Here is a 21777-nt window from a genome sequence, read left to right on the forward strand (position 1 = left end):
ATCTTCTTTGCATGAGGGCAACCGACAATGACAAATCTGGCTAGTGAAGGGTCGTGCGACTCAGGCGACTTGAGCAACCATTACCTAGGTCTTGTGATCTCAAGTGACCATCACCTTGAAGTCGCGCAATATTAGACGGCCTTTGCATGGGTCTCATGCGACCTAAGCAATAGTTGCCTGCATCGCGCGCTGCCTAAGTCTTGCTAAGGATCCCTCGATCAAGCGACCCTTGCCTGGGTTGCACAACTCTTGTCGGAGGTCGCTTGTGGTCAAGCGACAGCCACTAGAGCTAGATCTGGCTCTTGAGCATAAGGCTTAAGTTTATATAAAAAATATAGCCTAAGCCCACTTCAAAAGAATTTTGGTGCCTCTATTCAACGTCTTCATCCACGCGTGTTGTTCTATTTTGTCTCAAACATATAGTCAAATTTTAAGATTTGTTAGTCTCGCGTGCTCTGTTGATGAGTCACGATACACTCTGCGAATCTTTTGACAATTTCTCAACGTCAATATCCTGTACCCGTCAACGATTGTAGCGGACGGTGGTTGGCGTGCACGCCATACAATTGACTAGAAATTTTTTTCTCCACCAACCAATCTCTCCTAATCGATGAAACTCCATCATTTTTTATCACAAAGGGTTGACATTTTCCTTTTTTTTTTATGCGTGTAAACAACTTGACTAAAAAAAATCATATTAAGTTTAGGTGTTAATATCTCGAAAAATCCAAAATTAGTATACTTGTGACAAATTTATTTTGAAATAATTTTTTAATCATAAAAAATCATAAAATAATACACCCATAACAAATTTATCTCGAAATAATTTTTAATTATAAAAATCATAAACTAGTACACCTATGATAAATTTATCTTCTATTAATTTTCGTCAAATTTTACCACTAAATTTGCTTACATGAATGACATATGATGACATGTCTTGCCACATGAAAATCCATAAGGTCGATACTATGAAAAATTCCACATTGGTTATATTTTATGAATTTCTATGTGGACTTGTCATGTCACCATACTACGTCACCATATGTCATCTAGGTTAGCAAATTTGACATTAAAATTTAACATAAGTTAATATAGGATAAATTTGTTATAAATGTACCAGTTTAGATTTTTTATTATCAAAAAATCAGTTTGAGATTTTTAAGAGTATTAATCCTAAGTTTAGAAAGGAAGAGGGAAATACTCACAATTTTTTTTTTTGAAATTTATTATATATATTTTTTCGTACCCATCACTCACTTTCCTCTCGGGATGGAACCACCGAACCGAATCAAATTGGCTGGTTTTGGGCGATTTCCAAAGAGGGCGTTTCGGTTCCTAGTTTCCACTTTTGGAATCGATGGCCAATCGGTCCGGTTCCCGATTTCAAGGTGAGAATTGGACCGATCGGATCGGACCAGTTAATTATATATATAATATTTTTAAATTTCTTAAAAAATAAACCATAATTTCTTCTAATTTCTTCTATTTTTCATTTTATTTTTTCCCAAAATAGTAAATTTACTGGTTCTATCAGTTAGACTAGTCGGTTCAATTCCTAGTCTTGAAATCTAGGAATCAGTTCTCTCAGTCCGGTTCCCAATTCCACCTCGAAATCAGACCGGATTAGGAGCCGATCAGTCCTACTTTCCTCCCATTCCCCTTCTTCCCAAACAAAGCAAAAAGCCAATGACTAAATTTAAAAGAAAATAAATTTCATAAGATTGCTTCGCAATCGCGCGCGGACTCATTTTTCTTTTCCTCATTTTCAGATTCCCAATTCGTTTTCCCGCCACCGCCGCTTATCACCTTCCCGCCAATCCCGACGGCCGACGGCGCAGACCCTCGTCGGCTACAGCGGCGCTCCCTCTCTCTTCACTTCGGTTCGCCCGCTTTTCTCCGTCGTCTCTGCCACCGCCGTCGCTCGCTTCTCGCCGCGAGAATCCCTAGATCCGCCCTCCCATGGCGGTCCAGTCCGAGCCCGACTACTCCCTCTTCACCGCCCAAGAGGTAAGGGATCACGCTCCTGCACATACGCCTCCTTGCGCGTGTTGTTCTGTCGCTTTTTTAGGTCACTGACGCCCGATCCTTTGCGCCTGCCTGCCTCTCTCAGATCGAGTTCGTCGCGGAGGATGAGTTGATCGAGATCGTGCCCAACATGCGGATGGATCCGCTCAACCTGATCTGCGTGAGTCCCTCGCATCCGACGCTCCTTTCTCTGGGCATCGGATGCTTCTGTGCGCGCGAGTGATTTTCGTTTCCCCGTTTTTTGATTTGGAGAGTCTTACTGAGTCGCGTTCGCTGACAGGGCGATTTCGGTCCGTTTCTCCCGCAAATAGCCGCTCAAGTGCCTCTGTGGCTAGCTGTGGCTCTGAAGAAGCGAGGCAAGTGCACGATTCGGCCTCCTGAATGGATGTCTGTGGGTAGGTTTTCCCGTTTTCCCGTTTTCCCGTTTTCCCTTGGCTTCTTTGGGTGCATATATGTTAAGGTAGCTTGTAGGCCTGTGAATATCTTGTTTTGGAGAACAGCTCTTGTTTTGGACATTGGAGTAGGCTCTGATCGAATGTGCTGATTATTCTCTCAGCTCGGGCATTGTTTTAGCTGAGAAGGTTTGTTTAATTGCTCAAGTTTTTTTCGTCTGGTGCTTGTGGTAAATCTCGGACAAAATGCACTTTTTGTAGTTCCTCTTTTAGTCTATTTGGACTCTCGTACATTTGAGAGGGGCATCTTTGGAATATAGTAGATTATGAGAATTGATTAATTGTGGACACCTGATCGGATAACAAATTGATGTCACCTTTCGAACGGTGAAAGCTAGTCCTATGTCCATTAACATAGTGGACAATGGCGTTTTAGTAGAGGACCTTGTTATCTTTGCAAAGAACTTTCGACTGCAAGTGGGTCAGTACATCTCCTTTGAAAGTTCTTTGCTAGTTTTGTACACGTTGGTTATCAAGTAGTGCTTCCACAAACAGATGAAGATACTAATCAAAGTTGAGTTCATCTTGAACAGAGTTTTCTCAGCATCGTGATTGCTATATTTCGCATCATTCTGCTTTCGTTTTTTATTTTTGTTCTTAATCTATAGTTTGTACTTGAAAAGTTATACAGACATTAGAGGATGTCAAGATCATTTCCCATTAATAAGGATGAAATTGTTGTGTGTATGGCTTACAAAAACTGTCCAGTAAGTTCAATTTGGTTTTGGGGTTTGAATGCTCAAGAGTTAGTTTTGGTTCATATGATGTTGAATTATAGGAGTACTATTAATTCATCAGGAAGCTGATGACGTACTAGGTCCAAGTACACCATTCCTTTTCTCATCAATGTTCCAGATTACTGGAACCTCTCTCTTTCTTGACACTGCCACAGTGTTGGGTTATCTCAGAAAAACAAAGTAGGTAAACATATATGAGAAACCTTGGGATTTGGAATGCCACCAGAGGTGAAGCTTGTTAATGTGAATTCTGTGTTAGCAGAGAAACCAAAATACTGTGTATTCTAAATTATCAACAATCTGAAACTCTACTTCCATTTTATGGTACACTAAAGGTCTGGAACCTTTGAATTTGTGTTCTATGTTCATGCATGAATAATTGATTCACTTTCACACTATGTATTTCTGAAATCTCAGTTCGATGTATACACTTTAAGAAAAAGTTGACATGCAATGTGGAATCATAGTTGCGTGGACATAATCCAAATAGAACCAAATCATATCATTTTATTTGACGATACAATCGGAAGGTTTACCGCTATCATATTGCAATCCATGCTCCATGTAACTTTAGGAGTTATTCAACAGTAGACTGTTATAAACTTAAAATCTCCATGTTGTAAATGGATTGTGACTATTGGATGTACATGGATTTTTAAAGTTGAAAAGGATTGCTGAGCTACTAGGTTGTGGACCAATCAAACTTTTTTCTTTTTCTTTTTTTTTTTTTTTTTGGATGTTAGCGGACACATTTGGCATGACAGACCACTGAAATTTGTGAACTTTTAATTTTTTAACATCAAATGTAACCATATCTTTTTGACATGAATTCTCTCTTTTCTAGAAAAACTGACCCATGTTCTGGAAGCTGAACGAGATTCTGAAAGAGAATTTCAGTCTTTACCATTCCATTATGTGGAAATTTCAAGACTTCTTTTTGACCAGTAAGTATATGAAGTTGGTTTTTGAATGTGCATATCAGTTGATGTTTAGTACCAATTCTTACTTCTCATGTGATCAACAGTGCACGGGATGACATTCCTGACGGGTATATGGTGGGTTAGAAAGTTTTTCATTTTGTTGTCTTCTTTCCCAACCTTTCATAATTACGCGTGAGGAATACTAGAGCAACCTTAAGTTATGTTGTCTGCCATAGGTGAGGTCTCTCACTGAGGATATAAGGGACGTGAGATTTCATAAAGTTCAAAGCAGCCTGGAGTCATTTGATGGTCGAACATCTGCAGTACAAGTATGCTTTTTATCCTAGTTCTATTCATTTGTTTGCTGGCAAAAAAATCTAACCATTTTCATTGCACAGAGAGGCATATTTTGTCTCAGTTTTTTGAGTTATTCTTATAGTGTAATAATGAAACTAAGTAGAAGATGTTGAACACATGATACCTGCCGATTACACCTATGGTGCTCTGGTCGTCTCCACACATTCGCCATTATTTTTATCATTGGGTTCATGACCCTTGGTCAAGATTCAACTAGCAGACTCAGCTTCTGGGAAAGTATGATCATTCTAATTGGCCACGTTTCATCTCTATGTGGAGTGGGCACTATTATCCAGATTCACTTCTAGCAGACTGTAAAATAACTGTCATGCACGGTCAGGGTGATTAGGTAATTAACTGTAAGATAATTTGACTATTTTCTGGGTACACGGACAACGAGCTTTCTCGAGCTTATCAAAACTTCTATCGTCTTTCAAATCTAACCAAACCTTTTGCTGGGAGATCTATCATCAACCATCTGTTACGATGTTATAAAGTCAAACCAGCACAAATGATTTGTGTTGGCCTCAGTATATTTCTCGTGCATCTCTGCAGCTGGGCATATTCAGAACAGAACCATAAGCAGCATAGGATAGCTTTTACTCTGATAGTTACAATTAAGTTGATTAACAACTGGCAAGCTGGAGCAGTTCCTTTCATGAATTTCTACAATTAGCAAGTTATATAAGATTCCCATGGGGTGCTAGAATTAAATGTTTGCAGGGATTCTTGACACTCAATGGACATTTCTCAACCTGAGGATTTGTAGTCTTAAAAGTTTTGTAATTTGACAGATAAAATCCTTATCGGCTATGGAGGTGAATATAGTTCGTCCCTTTGTCGCAAGAGCCCTACAGTCGTTCCAGAAGCTTGATAGTCTGCTGCCAGATACAGATTCAATGCCAAATAATCAACCACAACAAGCAGATAAAGCCGCAAAAGGACGAGTATGTTCTTACTTAACTTTCACCCTCTATGATACACTTAGTGCTTTGCTAGGCTAGTAGGAAAGGTCGAGATATTAGAACTGACCTTGTCAGATACATGACTGGTGTGGTAATTGATGTGAACTTTTTATGGGCCGAGAGTTAATGTTTTAAACCACATGCTTAGTTCTTGATCTTCCATGAGAAGGATTCTTGGCAACATACATCTGGACAGGACTGCATGTGGATGACAATCCCTAATAGAGTTTGTTTATCCATGATGCAGCGTGTGCTGCGGGGAAGGTGAAGGTTGTCGCCAGTCATCCTCATCATGTTGTGTTGTGGAAATGTTGCTCAACCGTGCAAGCAGGTCAGGAACTCGTTTTCTCTTTAGAGGGTCTGGATTTTTGTTGTGGACTTTGCCTTTTGAGTGAGCTTGGTTAAGTTATTTAACTTCACAGCATGTGAAATGGAAGACAAGGATATGCACATTTACATAGTTGTAAATATCTGGCTTAATGACACATCCTCTATGCTTTTGAGTACGTTGAAGAATATGTAGCAGATTGAGTATAATCATCAGTATCTGTATTATATATTTTATTTTTGAAGATAGGTTTTAGGCCGTTATATAAGGTAGGTATGCATTTGGGTACGAAGTAGGTTCTCTCTATATCCTCTATAACTAGAGCCTCGATGCAATCTTTCATTGGGCGGCAGGACGCCTTCCTCTTTACGGCTTAACTTTCTTCTCTAATCCTGGGTGCTGTTCTCTAGCTCTACATAGCCGCAGAGACTTTAAGTCAATAACTGGATGTCTGATAAAAGACAACTGCATTTCGCCTCAGCCAAATCACCCACATTTCGACTGGAAATAGTTCATTCCTAGGGATCTTTTAGATGATTAAATCAAACGTTGCTGGCGATGTCATCTTGAATCCGCTCCCTCAAAGGGTTCTTGAAGCTGTTGTAGACTGTCGAGTATTTACTAGAAAGTCGTAGTTAATAATTAACACTCATATATGCTATAAATAATGTTAGTTATCTGAGTGAAGTTAATAACAGCCTTTTACGAGAGGTTAGTTATTAAGACACTATATTTATAAATAAACAAGTATACTGAGAATTTTAATGTATTATTCGATCAACAAGAGAATATAGTTTAATATTCACAAAAGATTTATGTAATGTCCTTAAATAAATTTCATAATCAACTCAATTGATTATTATGATTGCTAACATAATATTCATCATTGATATCATATAATATTATCTAACAGCAGCAATGTGTAAATAATCGATCATAGCAGATGATATTTTATCATGCAAATTCAGTACTTTGTGACTAATATTACAGCGTATTGATAAGGGGAAGGAATGGAATAGGCATCCCCTAGATCTAGCTAAGGATTGCCCAATACTTCAAAAGCTTGGAATGGGCAATTTCCTCTAGATGGTCACCAAACAATCCCATTCTTGCATATGCCAAACTATGATCTTCAATTCCTTTGGGTTCGGTTATTGTAGCCACTGTTTGGGGGCCACAGGCCCATGTTTCTGCCTCTCTTTCGTTCTTTTTTTTATATTTTCGAAATATTGGAATATGGTTAATTTTCTTTGCCATAGAGCCTACGGCTCACTCGGTGGTGCCGATCCACGCCATGCTGTTGCGCAGCCCCCATGACACGGCCTATATCAAGCTGGCTTGGGCCAACGGGTGGCTCGGTTCATGACTAGTGACACGACTCTCTCCAGCAAGTATCAGGTTCAAATGGGGTCTATCGGAGAAATTGTTTAATCAATTCTAATCCATTGAATTAACGTCAATTATTCGAAACTTTTCGATTTTATACTAATTTAATCATAAACCTTTTGGCGAAATTCTAATGTCATCCTTCTAGTCAATTTTCGCTTTTCGTCGGAAATTGCTAACGTGTAGGAAGGCTGATAATGATTGAATTGCTATGTCAGTAATTTCTAGTAAAAATTAGCTGGAAAGATTACAACTGAATTTTGTGAAAAGATTTGAGACTAAATTGGCAAAATTGAAAAGTTTAGAACTGTATTGGCATTCGTACAATAAATTTATGACTAATTTGGTAATTTTCTCGGTAGATACATTGTTTGATCTTTTCACGAAACCAATAGATTTTCCGCGCACATAGCGCTGCAGATATATCCTCCTCGAAGGTACTTAGTACTTTTAAATAGCCAAGATGCAATCAGGAAGCAAAAGAACAAAAGCAATAGCTCTGCGCCTGTGAATTGGCAATTGGGTTTTGGTCACGGGATTGGTATGACGGTACCTCCAATTGCCAAATGCTTGCCATCCAGAAACCCAATCTCGAAAGAGACCGTTGGGGGGATATTCACAAGATGCCGGTGCACCATTCCCGGGAGAGACCCCAGAGTATGGAATAGAATATCCTCCTGGCACCCCTTTTCTCTTCGTCCCAATCCATATCTGCTCATGCTCTGTAGATAAGATCATCTATTCCCACTTATGAAAAGGACGTATACCATCCGCGGTTTCGACACATACCACCGAGCAATCATGGAAAAATAGAGGGGTGTAAATAGAACTTTGAAAACATATTTCCTAATGTAAAGTTTAGAACCATAACCAAAAAAAAAATTATAATAGATTTTGAACTGTTTTGGTAATTTTTCCAAACTTTTCCCCTCCCTCGTCCATCTGATCTGTGGAATTTGCCTTTTGTCATTTGGGAGTAGGGACAATTTGTAGCCAAAAAAGTCAAGGAAAGCCTTATCCGAAAAGCATTCACCGGGTCGTCGTCGTCATCGGGCCGTCAACCTCTCTTGGGACCTTCTGCAAGTTGCCCTTTACTTTTTACCTCATGTTGGCTAGGCCCACAGCAAAAAGAAGGAACAAAGAAGGAAAGGAAAAGAAAAGGAAAGAACCCACCACCACCACCACCACCACCACCACCACCACCACCACCACCAAGCATTTCAGATTTGACAATAGATTTCAGCTCAACCGATCCCTGCCAAAAGCCATACATCGTCATCGTTGCCATGGAGCTTCGTCTCCATTCATTTTGTCCCTACATGGGGTCGTGATTTATGATGTTGGGTAGGTTTCTCCACTGGATCTCGGCTGTCATCATCTCCCCCCCACCTATCCGGTGGTCGCTCGCCAAATGTTTAGCTCCGAAACCACACACCCAACATGTCCCTCTTGTTCCCTAATAATGCTGTCCTCGTCAGTCAGTCGAATCAACCTAGACATTCCCTAGAAACTGAGGAGGAAAAATGGGCATTTTTATTTTAGATACCCATGTGTCCTTCGCTCCTTCTGACCCCTCTTTTCACATACCAATCTAGTTTGTTTTATGTTAATGGACACTTATGTCATGGAATGAATGCTGCCGGTGATGTCCCGCCATTGAATGAGTTCTCAATTGTTTATCTCGATTAATTTCGCAATGATTTGATTCTATCCACACAAAGGTCGAGGTTTTTATATGTACCGACTCACATGGTTGATCCCGGGGCTTTTGTTTTAGGACATAGTGTGTGGTCCATGATAATGTATGTCCAACATGAGGCATGTGATTGTTCTTCTTGATGATTATGATCTTTGCATAATTCACTTTCATTGTTATTATTATAATTGCTATGCTGTGCTGCTGTGGGCTCCACCTGTCCAGTTCATGGTCTGTTTCAATATCGCACACTATTATTAGCCGTAAACATTCGAGCACCTTCCTCCTACCTTTTTTTTTTTTTTCCTGAAAGGTTTTGTGATGATGCTGCCTTCTTATTTTGGTTTTGATTGCAATGTCAGGCGGAGGATTGAGTAAAACCTAACGCAATGCCATGGCGGTCCCGTTGATGCGATTCAGAGTAAACCAAGTAGAGATTGATTGGTAATGGATCCGTTCGTGATGGTACCGCTAATCTTGTGATGTGACAAATTAAATAATGTCCACTAATTGCGTGGAGAATTTTAGTGAACGATTCTTTGGACAATACTTACCTACCTGTCTCGGTCCATTTGAGGCTGAATTATTTTATTTGGCATTGACTATAGTGTCAAGACTCGAGACAATTAACAAATGACAAGTTTAGGTATATGAACTTGATTATGTGATGAAAATGCTTATAATTAGACCAAGTCTAAGCAATTGCCCATGCATTGTCATTCTCCCCGTTTTTGCTCTCTTTCCTTTTGTTTCGTCAAAAAAAATAAAATTGGGAAATGAAGAGACAATGTCTTGACTGGAAAATGGTGTAGTGAAAAAAGATTTGAGGCAACTAGACAAAAATTGCACAATATCCAAGGTTAGTACTTGTGTAGACAATGATTAATTATGAAAAGGGTATTAAACAGAGACATCATTATGGAAATTCAGAGACGATAAGTATGAGACTCTTTTTTAATTATACAATAATCCAAGGTTAGTACTTGTGCAAACAATGATTAATTATAAAAAGGGTAATAAACAGAGACATCATTATGAAAATTCTGAGACGATAAGTATGAGACTCTTTTTTAATTGTACAACAATCCGAGGTTAGTACTTGTGCAAACAATGATTAATTATGAAAAGGGTATTAAACAAAGACATCATTATGGAAATTCATAGACAATAAGTGTGAGACTCTTTTTCAATGTATAGTAGTCATGATGTGTTTGTTGAAATGAAATATGAACTTTGAACCTTTCTTGTGCAATTTTAAGCTGTCATTGTTTCCTTTCTCAATTAGAGTTACAGTTGTCAAAAGTTGCGATTTAGATCTTGTGATTGACGGTCTTATGATCCAAAATTTACTAAATGATTTCAATCATACAAAAATTGATCATGGGTAAGATCATGGTAGCATTGCTTGTTTAGATCGGCAATAATGTAAAAAAAAAAAAAAATGTGATATTGTAAGATTTTACTTCCGCTTGTTAGACGACACAATTAGTTCACACAAAATAAGTTTTGGGCCGAAATTGGTAAAGCCTAACCTATAATATGTTTAAACCACAACTCCAAATAGAACTTAGAAACAAATTATATTGATAGTAGTAATGATAATTTTTGGTTCAAAAACCAACATGACAAGGAAGGTCAATAGAACACACAGTCTTTCAAATACATCAATCTGATATCTTCTCATGAATCAGTAATTTGGGTAAAATTCTTTTGTATAAAACAAAGAAAAGAAAATGAGTCTTCATAATTTCTCTCCATTGAAGGGCTAATGATTTATTCAAGATTTTCCTTGTTAGGAATTTCATTGTGTGATTTTGATGACACGAGACAAGAATATTTTCTTCATGTGCTTATGGTGTTTCCATTTTTTTAACTTTTGAAGTGCAAATAGCACTATGGGAAAGGTGTAATTTAAACTAAGTGGTAGCGAAGTTTTTCCCATGGCCAACCTATTTGCAGTACCTCTCAAGTACTTGTCTCATTTACTTGGGACTTGCAACAAGATGGACCCATATCATTTTCGCATCTTTTCGGATGGTTTGTAAAGTCTTTAAGATGTTAGCAAGATGGACCCATATCGTTTCAGCATCTTTCAAATGGTTGGTAAGGTCTTTAAGACGTTAGCATCCGATCTTACGGGTTCGATAGCAATTTTAACCACCTTGATCAGAGCAGATCATAAGCGAGCCATTGGTTGCTCTCACGCGACCTAAAAAAAAATAGTGAAAGTATGAAATATCAGCCGGAAAAAAAAGAAAAAGAAAAAGGAAAAAGAAAAAGGAATCGTATGCTTCTACGGAAGAATCCTTCCACATGTTTGAACCGCCCATGGAAAAAAGGTGTTTTCACGGTGCATGAGTTTATTTCTCCGGTACCGACCAAAACAAAAAGTTTATTTCTCTGGTGATTTCCTTTTTATTTTTATTTTTATTTTTTTTGGTCGGTTTTGTTTGGTGATTGGATGATTGGAATTGGAGGAGGGCGCGTCGCCACGTGGGATTTGAAGATAAAGATAACGGCGGGGCCCACACGCACCATCTTTCAAATCAAGGGCCAGCTGGACTCTCCAAAAGTCTCAATTGGCCGACCATCTAATCATTACTTCTTTTCTCCAACCCAAAAATAAAATATTATTATTATCATCATCATCTTTCGGGGGGCTAATTCCATAAAAAAACACGAACTTTAGGTGTTGTCCCAAATCTACCCAAATTTTATTTTGTCTTAAAAAAAACATGAACTTTAGGGGTTGTCCTAAATCTGGCGTGAACTTTATTTCGTCTAAAAAAAAGCACAAACTTTAGATGTTGTCTCCCAAATCCACCCAAATTTTATTTGAAACAAAATAAAGTAATTCAATTATAAATAGGTTTCTACAAGATGCACACGCTTTTAATATCTCGCTTTAAGGCAATGTAATTTTCTGTTTTCAACCTAGTTTTTGACATTGCAAACAGTTTGCCAATTGTTAATTGATCTAATGGCCTTAGCTATGTACCTCGTCCCCTAGAACTGAAGCTGCTGAATTATTTTTCCCATGAGAATCATCTGTAAAGTTCACCTCATTGGAAAGCAAACTTAAATTTAACACTTCCTCCAAACACTCGAATACAGCATCGTTTTGCTGTGTTGGATATTATTGCTGACGTGGAAATGACATGTTGGGTGACTGTGGAATGAGGGTTAACGGATGACAGATTTGAGACACAAGTGAAAATTTATGCATTTTTTTAGACAAAATAAATTTCGGGCCATATTTGGGACAATACTTAAAGTTCGTCTTTTTTAGACAAAATAAAGTTCGTCAGGATTTGGGATAACACCTAAAGTTCGTCTTTTTTTAAAACAAAATAAAGTTGAGTAGGATTTGGATAACACCTAAAGTTCGTACTTTTTTATGGAATTAGCCCCATTTTCAGTGTAAATATATCTAAAAAAGACCCAAAATTACGTCCAAATAAATATGCATGTTGCGGCAAAAAAATTTGAAATACTTCAATCGTATCGGACAAATTTAGTGTTTTGATGATGAAAAAATTTGAGTATTTATATTACTGTGGAGATAGTTTATTGTAATTTTTTCTGAAGCCGGGAAAAGAAATAAAAAAGAGAAAAGGACAAAAGGGGAACGAGGAACATGATGGGAAGGCCAAAGGAGAAATAATTACCCAATCTTTTTTATGTGATTGGAAGGGGATTTGTCGTGTTATCACTTGATCGAGATGATGGGGAAGGCTCGAAGGATGGAGGACAACCGTTGGTGTTGGTGTCGAGAAAAGGAAAGAAGCTGGGAAAGGTGGTGCCGTGAAGTGGACCCCCACGCGACAGCCCCGTGAGGCGCGTTCGAGACGGTCCAATCGTTTTAAGACCGCGTCCCGCCGTCGCCTTCAGGGGTAACGTCTCCGGTCACTTCCAGACTCTAAAATCAATGCCCGAGTCAGTTCAATAATCAGTATGTGAGAGTGTTTTTTTTCAAATGGCTTCTTTGAAATAGTTTTTTTGTAAGAAAATTTTAATGTTCTTATTTTCTTAAATGAAAGCACGAAATGATTATATTTATCATAATTTTAGTTTAAAATTATTTTTTTTTTTCCTTCTTCTCTTTCCAATGAGGGCTCGGCCACTATCGTCAGATTGAACGAGGGCAAGCCTCGCCTAAGGTTGACGAGGGATTGACAAACCTTGTCAGTTGCCAACGAGAGCCTACAAACTTACACTTAGGGTGAAGATCACCTCATTGATGGCCGCAAGGGTGGCCTCCCTTAGGCCAAGGGTTGCCTCACCCAACCCTCTTCAAGTACCGTGGGTGCCTTGTTGACCACCAATGAAGAAGAAAGAAAAATGAGAAAAGGGAGATTTTTTTCAAAAAGAGAAATGACTAAGATACCCTTGATCAGTCGGAGGGCCATGTCATTTTTAAAAGAGATATTGTCACTTCATGCCCTTATCTGAAATAAGATTTATTTCAAACCCTTATTAGAAAAAACAATAATATTTCAGATTTTTATTTGAAATTTTTCCTAATTTTTTGTGGGGATGATGATCTGGATGGACATTAAACTTTAGTCAAATGTATGGTCCTTGAACTTTTCTTTTATTTAATGTAGTCTATGAACTTTACCTCGTTATGCAATACTATCCCTAAAATTTTAATTTATTCAATATAATTTCTAGACTTTTAGTATATCTTCAATCTACTCCTTGAATTATGTGAAATTATTTAACTTTAAACATTTTTAATGATTAAAAATTGAACATGTATCAAAAGTTTATGGACCATATTTAAAAGTTCAAGTGCTATATATTGAGCTAAAGTTTCTTATGGATTATATTGAATGAATAAAAAGTGTATGGATCATATTAGATATTAAACCAAAATTTAAGATGGATTTCGGTCATTAAAAGAACATATATTTATTTATGTCGCAATAATTTATAAGCATTCTTCCACTTGGATATCTCCTAGACTCCAAGGTTGAGAAAATAGGTATGAAGGAGCAACGAACTTTCCTTCTTGCAGGAGTTTGATTTGTCCCCTCACCATGTGGCACTGTTTATGGTACTGTTGCGCATTGCAGTAGTACTGTTTAACGTAGTACGCTAAAGCGCTGTGGGTTCTTTTGAAGGAAAAGATTTGAGTGAGGGCGCATGGAAGACTTTCTATGCCCCCATCCATGAACGGGGTCACTTTTTAGGAAAATATCTTTCCCCGGGTCCAGTCCTTTCTTTGAATGAGACCGATCGACTTTGCACATGGCTGTAGCGCGTCCCTGAAGACTCCCGACGTCTCCAACCATTGTTGAGAGAATTCGAGAGTCGAACCCACGCTATAAGGTGAAAGTCCAAAAAGTCGAAAGCCAAAGCTTTTTTGGTCAATATATCGCGTCTATAAAAGTCCCGCCTCGAAGGGGAAATCATCATAAGCTTCCTTCCCCCGCTTAATCATGAAAATTTCTCTTTCGCAAACTTTTCATGCCGTTGATTATACATTGTTAGACTGTTGGAATTGTTCCGTAGAATAAAATATAATGGTACAGTGCCACCTTTATTTGACCTAAAACACTTTGAACTCTTTCTTCTTTTCTTTTCAAAAGTATAACATTTTTTTAGTCGAAAAAAGTATAACATTGACACGCCATAGTTTTCTTGATTTTTTTCTCGAAATTTTGAGATTATTCCTTTTTCATTTTTAAATTTGTAGAGAAATAGTCATGCGTAGAATTAAATGAAGCCAATTAAAGGGTATGAAAAATAAATTCGAGGCTGTTGAATGAATAACTTTTTTTTTTTTTTGCTGTGTTGTTAACAATACTTAATATGAAAAATATTTTTCATATTCAATGTGCTGATTATACATAGCACAAGATGGATAATGCATTGAAAATGTACACCCATTCTTCACTAAGATTTTAAACAACAAATCCAATTTATTTTTGAGGAAAAATTATACTTTTGGTCCCTCTCACACATTTTCTAATCAGTTCTCTATATTTTTAATTTGTTTAATCAAATCTCTTGACTTTTACAAAGTTTCTAATCAAGTCCTTCCAACGTCATATTTGACCCAGTGCAACCGAGGCAGCTATCAAAATGACACCAAAATATGATGCAAGTAATGTTAGATCGCAAGGAAAGATTTTGTCCATGTTGTATAATCAGACGCTGTCTAATGACAACTCTACTAGTTGGATTTGACGATATTTAGTGTCAAAGGGAGTCGATTAGAAAATTCATAAAAGTGGAATGACTTGTTCAGGTAAATTAAAAATATCAAAATCTAAGTAGAGAAAAGCTTGAAATCTATATAAGAAACGTAAGGTAGAATTATTATTCTTCTTTTCATTTTTAACGGGGAGAGAGGAAGACGTAGAGGATAAGTATTAGAATGAGCTGTAGGTCAATTATTTCAGCGGCAAGGAAACAAAGCCAATTATAAATATTATCATTAATTATTTTTATTACTATATTCATTTCGAATTCAATGATGGGGAAAATAAATGAGTGACGTCACATGGAGCTTCCGTGTAGAGCACGTCACCATCCCCATCTTCCATTCAAGTTGGCTCCTCTCTCTCTCTTTCTCTTCCTGACTTGGTCGCCAAGATTTTGTTTTTCACCTGCCTACCCCACCGCATGCCGGGAGCCCGGCTCCTGCAATTACCCTTATGCCCCCTGACCGCCCGTATTTACTATTCTGCCATCATTTGCAATAATGTCATGAGGTGATCCACTCTCATTAAATTCGATTATTGTCATGATTATGTTTCCACGCCTCATACGAAAATCGCAACAACCCAAAGCCCGTGAAAATTGACTCGCGATTGAATCTTTCCTTTTATATTAAAGGCGGGTTTATTTCGCGAAAAATAAATGACATAAAAATAATTTTTATATTATTCATAAAAACAAATAAATGAATATTTTTATTGTATATGAAAATAATTTGGCATGGATTACTGATGATGACGAAAATATTTTCTCTTGATTAATTATTTAAATGATATAAATAATTATTTTTCGAAAAATATTTTTTAAATCACCCATTTTTGCAACAATTTGATGATTTATACATTTTTCTTTGTATGAATGTTTGATCAATATCAGTTTTGAGGTTATGAAAAGTAAAAAGGGAACAAAACCCTCTAAAATAAGAGTACTTTTTTTATTTTATTTTATTATCATGTAACATGTATAGATGTGTTGTTCTAAGATGCCACGCATGTAATAATAGTCTGCAAAGGATATGACATATTGTGAGGATGCAATTTTATTTGGTAAACCGTTATTTTTCACAGGTTCATCTCGGTGAGGTGCACATATATTTGCTTTCTTCCTTTCACACGACACGCACAATTTCAGTAATGACGACTCGACGGCTCAATATGTACTAACAGTTTTCGAAGCGTCCGACCCTGCTGTCGATCCGACATCGAAGACACGTCGCCGCGTCCGTTCCCAATTCGGTTCGAGGGCGAGGAAAGGTCACCGAATTTCACGCCCAAGCAGTACGGGGTCGCTCAACGGCGTTTCTAGATTTTCCCCTCTAGGGATATATAGGAGAATAATCTTCCAGCACGTCTCGGCATATGCTCTCGCAGCGAAAACCGGGATAAAGAAAAAACCAACTCGCGAATCGTGTCGACCAACGAACCCGTCCGAGAATGCGGTCCGAATTCAAAGACGAGCTTTTATACGTGTTCCGGTAATCCTCCCCAAAAAACGCCGCGCGGGCCCCACCTAAAACCTCGTCCCCGCGGGCGACGACCCCGAGGGGGCAGAACCGTCATTGCGCCCTCCCGCGGGGCCCACCCCTCCCCGAAATTTTTATATGAGTCTGCGTCGTCGGTGGAATTTCAAAAGATAAAAGGAAGAAGAAGAAGGAAGAAGAAGAAGGAAGAGAACTCCATTCCTCCCTCCCCTCCCTCCTCTCTCTCTCTCTCTCTTTCTCCGTCTCTCGCTCTGGATCGAACTCGAATTCGAATTCTCGCATTCGCAATCCTTTCGAGACGAAATCGACGAACGGGGGAATTTTCCAGAATCGTCGCCGCCGCCGCGTCTTCTGAATTCCTGTAATTGGGAAGCTGAGAAACGGGCGGAAGAAACTCGAATTTCAGAAGAACCTGCAATCCAAAAATTCTTTTTTTTTTTTTGGGTAGGCGTGGAGGCCTTCCGGTCGCTATTTTGTTGATTCCGTCCATTACGTCGCTTTCCTAGGGTTTCTCCCCCGAGAATTCGCCTTTCGGCGTGGAATATTCCTTTTTGGACTCGTCGTTTTGTTGGCCTGCGCCGCCGAATTGAGCTCCGCCGCAGCTGGATTGGGGCGGGTTCGTTTTCGATCGATTGGCTTCTCTAGGGTTCCCGTGGGATCTGTTCGGGGGCGTCGGTATGAATTCCTCGGCGACGTGCTGACGGTGGCCGGAAGAAGGCGAGGAGGGAAAATAATTGTCGAGGCTAGTCAAATCGCCTCGGGGGGGTGGTCATGGATTGCACGGTGTGCGTGCCGCCGATGACGGAGAATCTCCTGTCGAGGAAAATCGGGGAGCGCGGAGGAGGTTTCAGCCACGAGAGCGAGCACGACCTGGCGGTGATGGTGAGCGAGTTCCTGGAGAACGGAGGGAGCGGCGGGGCCGAGTCGTGGTGCAGCAGCGACAGCGACTCGGGGCTAAGCGATCTCGCGCAGCTCGCTGAGAACATCACGGTAAGAGTTCTGCTCGATCGCCGGTCTCTTTCGTGTTCGAGCGTTTGGATTGGTCATTATGTGCGTGTATCTAGCGTTGCTAACGGGTTAAGTTTTCTCCTTTTTCTCTCCTTTTTTTGCAAGTTTGACTTTGGTGGTTGAAGTTGATATAGGATGCTTAGAAGGAATTTCAGCTCGTTTCAGCCAATAGGGATTTTCTATGGTTCGGTTGCTTCTGTAGCAATTAGGGAAAATAATAGAACGAAGAAGGGGAAAAAAATGAAATTAGTTCATGCGTAAAATTGATGCGTTAAACCAATTGGCAGTTTTTTTTTTTTGCACCTATATTTGGTAGAATTTTCAATGATTGGAGGAACTACCTGTCAACTTTAGCTGTTAGGTTGACCGTGGGAAGAATATTCAAGCCCTGCTTCTCTTATGGGAAGTAGGTGATTTGGTGTAGTTTGTATCTACTACTATCTTCCTGTTGTGGAATAAAGTTGATTTTTCGCAGTTTATGTCCTGGGTTATTTGTCTGGGGCGGCCCTTTGGGGAAAACTAGCGAGGCAAATTATACTTTTCGAGCCCCTTTTGGACTTGCCATTTTGTTGGGTGTCCTTACAATCGATGTGGAAATTGCTGGGATGCTAGGATATAGTGAAGACAGTGGTTGTATGGTGTTGAATATTCGGCGGTTTGTTTTGGTGCCGTGAGATGAGTTGTAGAATGCTTCCGGATACAATTGTTTGATCTAATATAGGACCTTAAGTCTCTTAGACAATGATTTTCTGTGGATGCGATTTTTGCTAGCTTCCCTTTGGCAAGCTGAGTTAGATGATTTTGCTATCCGTGCCTGGTACTTCCATGAGAAGTATAATCAACAGTCCTGTTGCAGATTGTGAAGTGCGACTATCAACTTAACTCTACCTTAAATAACCTCATTTGTACTGTTCAGCTTTATGTGTCTTAAGTCAAAGTTGAGTAACTAATGGAAGTTATTATTTCTGAGGGTATTTAAATCAGTTGTGAACCTTCTTTTAACATGTTTTTGTGAGACTGCGATTACCTGTGCTGTCCTACATTAATTTACCAGAATGCAAATTATGGCCTGATGGTGCATGGCTTGCTCGGTGGACTTACTTGTATTTGAAGGACTGATTTGGCAACTAAAAAATGAAGAGTCATTACTATGGAAGTTAATAAATGAATAGAGATGACTGGCCTATTTTTTTTTTATTCAACACTTATTAGGTTTATTGACATGGAAACTGAATATTCCATACAAAACACCAAATTTCTACTTTCATAGAAGTTTGGAGATGAATAGTTTGTGTCATTAAACTATTGAATAAGGAATTTGTCACAGAAAGGTGATATTAAGTTGCCCTTTAAACTCATTGCTTTCTACTCAGCTTTCTCTAGTCAAAATGAAATGCTATTGGTAGCATGCATGGAGAGGTTGCAGATAAAGATGATCAATTCAGACCTGGACAGAAACTATACAATAAATAATTCAAAATCTAGCATTTAATGGAAGAGGATCTGATTGCCAAAAAGTTGATGCAGTACGATGTTAGGTTATTGTGGATTTTGTAGATGGAATGAATAGGATAGATGAAAAAGGAATAAGCTGTATTGGCCTCTCCTTTCTTACTGTTTAATCTGTTGTTATTTTTGCTATCTGGTGTTTTGCTATACCATAGAAAGTCGAAATGCTTTTTGAGTTGATACTCACGTTATGCCTATATGCCTTTTTGTCACAGTTTTCTAAGCGCAACTTGGATCAGTATGAGAGTGACTTGCAATCAGTGGTCCATTCTCTTGTGCTTTCCATCAACGAGAGAGACCTTCAGTTTGTCAAGTCAGGATCGTGTAATGCCAGCTGCATTAGATTTTCTCTGGTTCAGCTTTTGAGACAATCGGGATATGATGCAGCAGTTTGTTCATCAAGATGGCAGGGTGGCAGCAAGGTCCCTGGAGGTAGTTGATTGATCTTTCTCTGCTGATCAATGGATTTGCCAATTCATTATCTTTGTGTCGCCAACTGTTTTTCTTTATTATTATTTATATTTGATGCAACTGTTTAAGCATTTCCTTATGTTACATGATATATGATGCAGGGGATCATGAATATGTCGACGTGGTTAATCATACCGGCTCTGGAAACTCTGATCGGTTGATCATAGACATCGACTTTCGGAGCCACTTTGAGATTGCTAGAGCTGTTGAGTCGTACGACAGAATACTGAAGTTACTTCCAGTGATCTATGTGGGCTCCTTGAGCAGGCTCAGTCAGTTCCTCAAAGTAATGGCTGAAGCCGGTAAGTTTTCGCTTAAACAGAACTCGATGCCGCTCCCTCCGTGGAGGTCTTTCAAATATTTACAAGCAAAGTGGTACTCGCCCTACCAGAGACAGCCCGATGCCGAGAAGCAGAGTGGTGTCAGAAGGAGCTCCTCGGAGCACGAGCAGTGCAGCGGGCATCTAAAGAGGCTGCAGTCTGCGCTAAGGTCTGAAATGGAAGCAGACCAGCTGTTGAAGCCCAAGAATGGCGACAGCAAGAGCCGGAGGCTGAAGGTCGACCGGCGGAGGCACTCCCTGTTCAGGAAGGACTCTTTGAGGGCCTGACCAGGGAGGGACTTGTGTGCGGTTTTTTTTTTTTTTTTTAATACACGAGAGAGGAAAATATATTGCGGCTTTTCCATCAATTTTTTTCCCCATATAGTGAAATTAAGTGTGGACCAAAATGTCAAAATGGTTCATACAAAATGCAGGCGTCATTAGGGTTTTACCATGATATAGAGAGAGAGAGAGAGAGACTCCTTTTCATTTTGAAGTGGGCGGCATAGTGCAATTTTCTTACGGTGGAGGGAACAGCAGAGCTCGGGTTGGAGTTCAAGGTTCTCTCAGGTGTTATGTCACCTTTTTGTTTTGTCTTTGTTTTTTCGGTTTAAGTTTTTGTAATCCTTGCCTCTCTATTTTGTGGGCGTGGCAGGAATCTTACTTGCTTTTACATCCTATATTTGTGACAATTTATTTTTTCTCCATTAATTTAAAAAAAAGATTAGCGCGGTAGCTTCATCTGCTAATTTCTCGTTTTTGGTTAACATACGTAGCTGCTAACTTTCCTTCGCTGGGGTGGGAGTGAAGGAGCGTACAACCAAATGTCTGACACGACACAAGGATATGATAAACATCGTATCTTCAGTTTGAAATTTGCGATAACATTCGCTAATCTCGTCAAGTTCGTCCAAAATCTGATTTGATAGGTTGTATCGTGTCACATTCTTCTTTGTGTGAAGCTGAGAGATTTTGATGGGCGATTTTCGCGAACGTTGCCTGATCAAAACCAGGGCGTGGAGGACGTCACAAGGCGGTGGAGATTCTGAGTTCCTTAAAGAAAAGCACGATGAAGCTGGAGGGTCGGGGCAGAATTATCGGCATGCCGGCCGCGCACGGTGCACTGTGAGATAAGGATATTCCGGTTGAGGACCAAAGTGGTGGTTGTTGGAGCGCAGACAGTTTGGGTCGACAATGAGTTTGAGTAAGAAGCAAACTGTCATCGACCGATCCCTACAATTGTGATTTCCATTGACAGGGGTACGAAGAATTCCGACGACGATTTGTCAATGCCGGCTAGGCCATGTCAACATCTTGAAGGTTCATTCCGATCACATGCTGTGAATGGTGTCGATGCCTCCTTGGCTTCTTGTTCCCAATTCCCCCGACCCACAGCCTCCTCAGCTCCCATGATCCAAAGGTCCGAGATCGATGGACTCCTCATCGCTGATCTATCAAGTTATTGACAGCTGAGAAATCTCTACACACGAATCACGTCGCAGCTGGATACGTAAAACAAGTTATTCAGAAATTCATTAACGACGTGAATCGAAGTTCTCTCTTTGACTATGCAAAACTGGGCGCCGTGGGATTTGTCCTGAACGACTGAATTTTCCGACAAGGGCAAGGAATTTCTTCGTTTTGCTAGTGTTGAACTTGTGCCTCCAGCACGATGAGAATAATGACATGTATAATTATTACAACAATTTTTTATTTATTTATAAATTTTAAGTTCTATCATAAAAGTTCTTTTAGTAGGTATCTAGAAAAAAATAAAAATAAAGAGTTCGTATTTTCATCTTCTTTGTTTGGAAAAAAATTGTATTTTGATAGAACATGTCACTTGTTTGAAAAACATTTTCTAGTTGTGAAGATGGGTGATAATAAGAGTTT

The 21777-nt window shown here is 39.2% G+C and overlaps 2 protein-coding genes across 2 annotated transcripts; both read left to right on the plus strand.

The window, feature by feature from the left end:
• Nucleotides 1–1749: 1749 nt before the first annotated feature.
• On the plus strand, nucleotides 1750–5996 carry LOC104420885 (DNA replication complex GINS protein PSF2). The gene is made up of 8 exons (XM_010032660.3): nucleotides 1750–2010; nucleotides 2114–2188; nucleotides 2309–2423; nucleotides 4062–4161; nucleotides 4242–4272; nucleotides 4374–4466; nucleotides 5289–5441; nucleotides 5707–5996. The coding sequence occupies exons 1-8, from the start codon at nucleotides 1963–1965 to the stop codon at nucleotides 5725–5727; spliced, it is 636 nt and encodes a 211-aa protein (XP_010030962.1). The 5' UTR covers nucleotides 1750–1962; the 3' UTR covers nucleotides 5728–5996.
• A 10761-nt stretch (nucleotides 5997–16757) lies between these two features.
• LOC104420886 (hypothetical protein) lies at nucleotides 16758–20619 on the plus strand. Its single transcript, XM_010032661.3, has 3 exons — nucleotides 16758–17567; nucleotides 19310–19526; nucleotides 19667–20619. The coding sequence occupies exons 1-3, from the start codon at nucleotides 17349–17351 to the stop codon at nucleotides 20170–20172; spliced, it is 942 nt and encodes a 313-aa protein (XP_010030963.1). The 5' UTR covers nucleotides 16758–17348; the 3' UTR covers nucleotides 20173–20619.
• Nucleotides 20620–21777: the final 1158 nt, after the last annotated feature.

The sequence above is a fragment of the Eucalyptus grandis genome, chromosome 10 (assembly GCF_016545825.1).
Source record: "Eucalyptus grandis isolate ANBG69807.140 chromosome 10, ASM1654582v1, whole genome shotgun sequence".
Lineage (NCBI taxonomy): Eukaryota > Viridiplantae > Streptophyta > Magnoliopsida > Myrtales > Myrtaceae > Eucalyptus > Eucalyptus grandis.

Excerpts from the sequence above, each read along its gene's own strand:
- LOC104420885 (XM_010032660.3), top strand. The coding sequence starts at position 1,963 with ATGGCGGTCCAGTCCGAGCCCGACTACTCCCTCTTCACCGCCCAAGAG. Across the intron at positions 2,189-2,308 it reads ATCCGCTCAACCTGATCTGC|GGCGATTTCGGTCCGTTTCT; the intron begins GTGAGTCCCTCG and ends GTTCGCTGACAG. Across the intron at positions 4,162-4,241 it reads TCAAGACTTCTTTTTGACCA|TGCACGGGATGACATTCCTG; the intron begins GTAAGTATATGA and ends TGTGATCAACAG.
- LOC104420886 (XM_010032661.3), top strand. The coding sequence starts at position 17,349 with ATGGATTGCACGGTGTGCGTGCCGCCGATGACGGAGAATCTCCTGTCG. Across the intron at positions 17,568-19,309 it reads AGCTCGCTGAGAACATCACG|TTTTCTAAGCGCAACTTGGA; the intron begins GTAAGAGTTCTG and ends TTTTTGTCACAG. Across the intron at positions 19,527-19,666 it reads TGGCAGCAAGGTCCCTGGAG|GGGATCATGAATATGTCGAC; the intron begins GTAGTTGATTGA and ends TATATGATGCAG.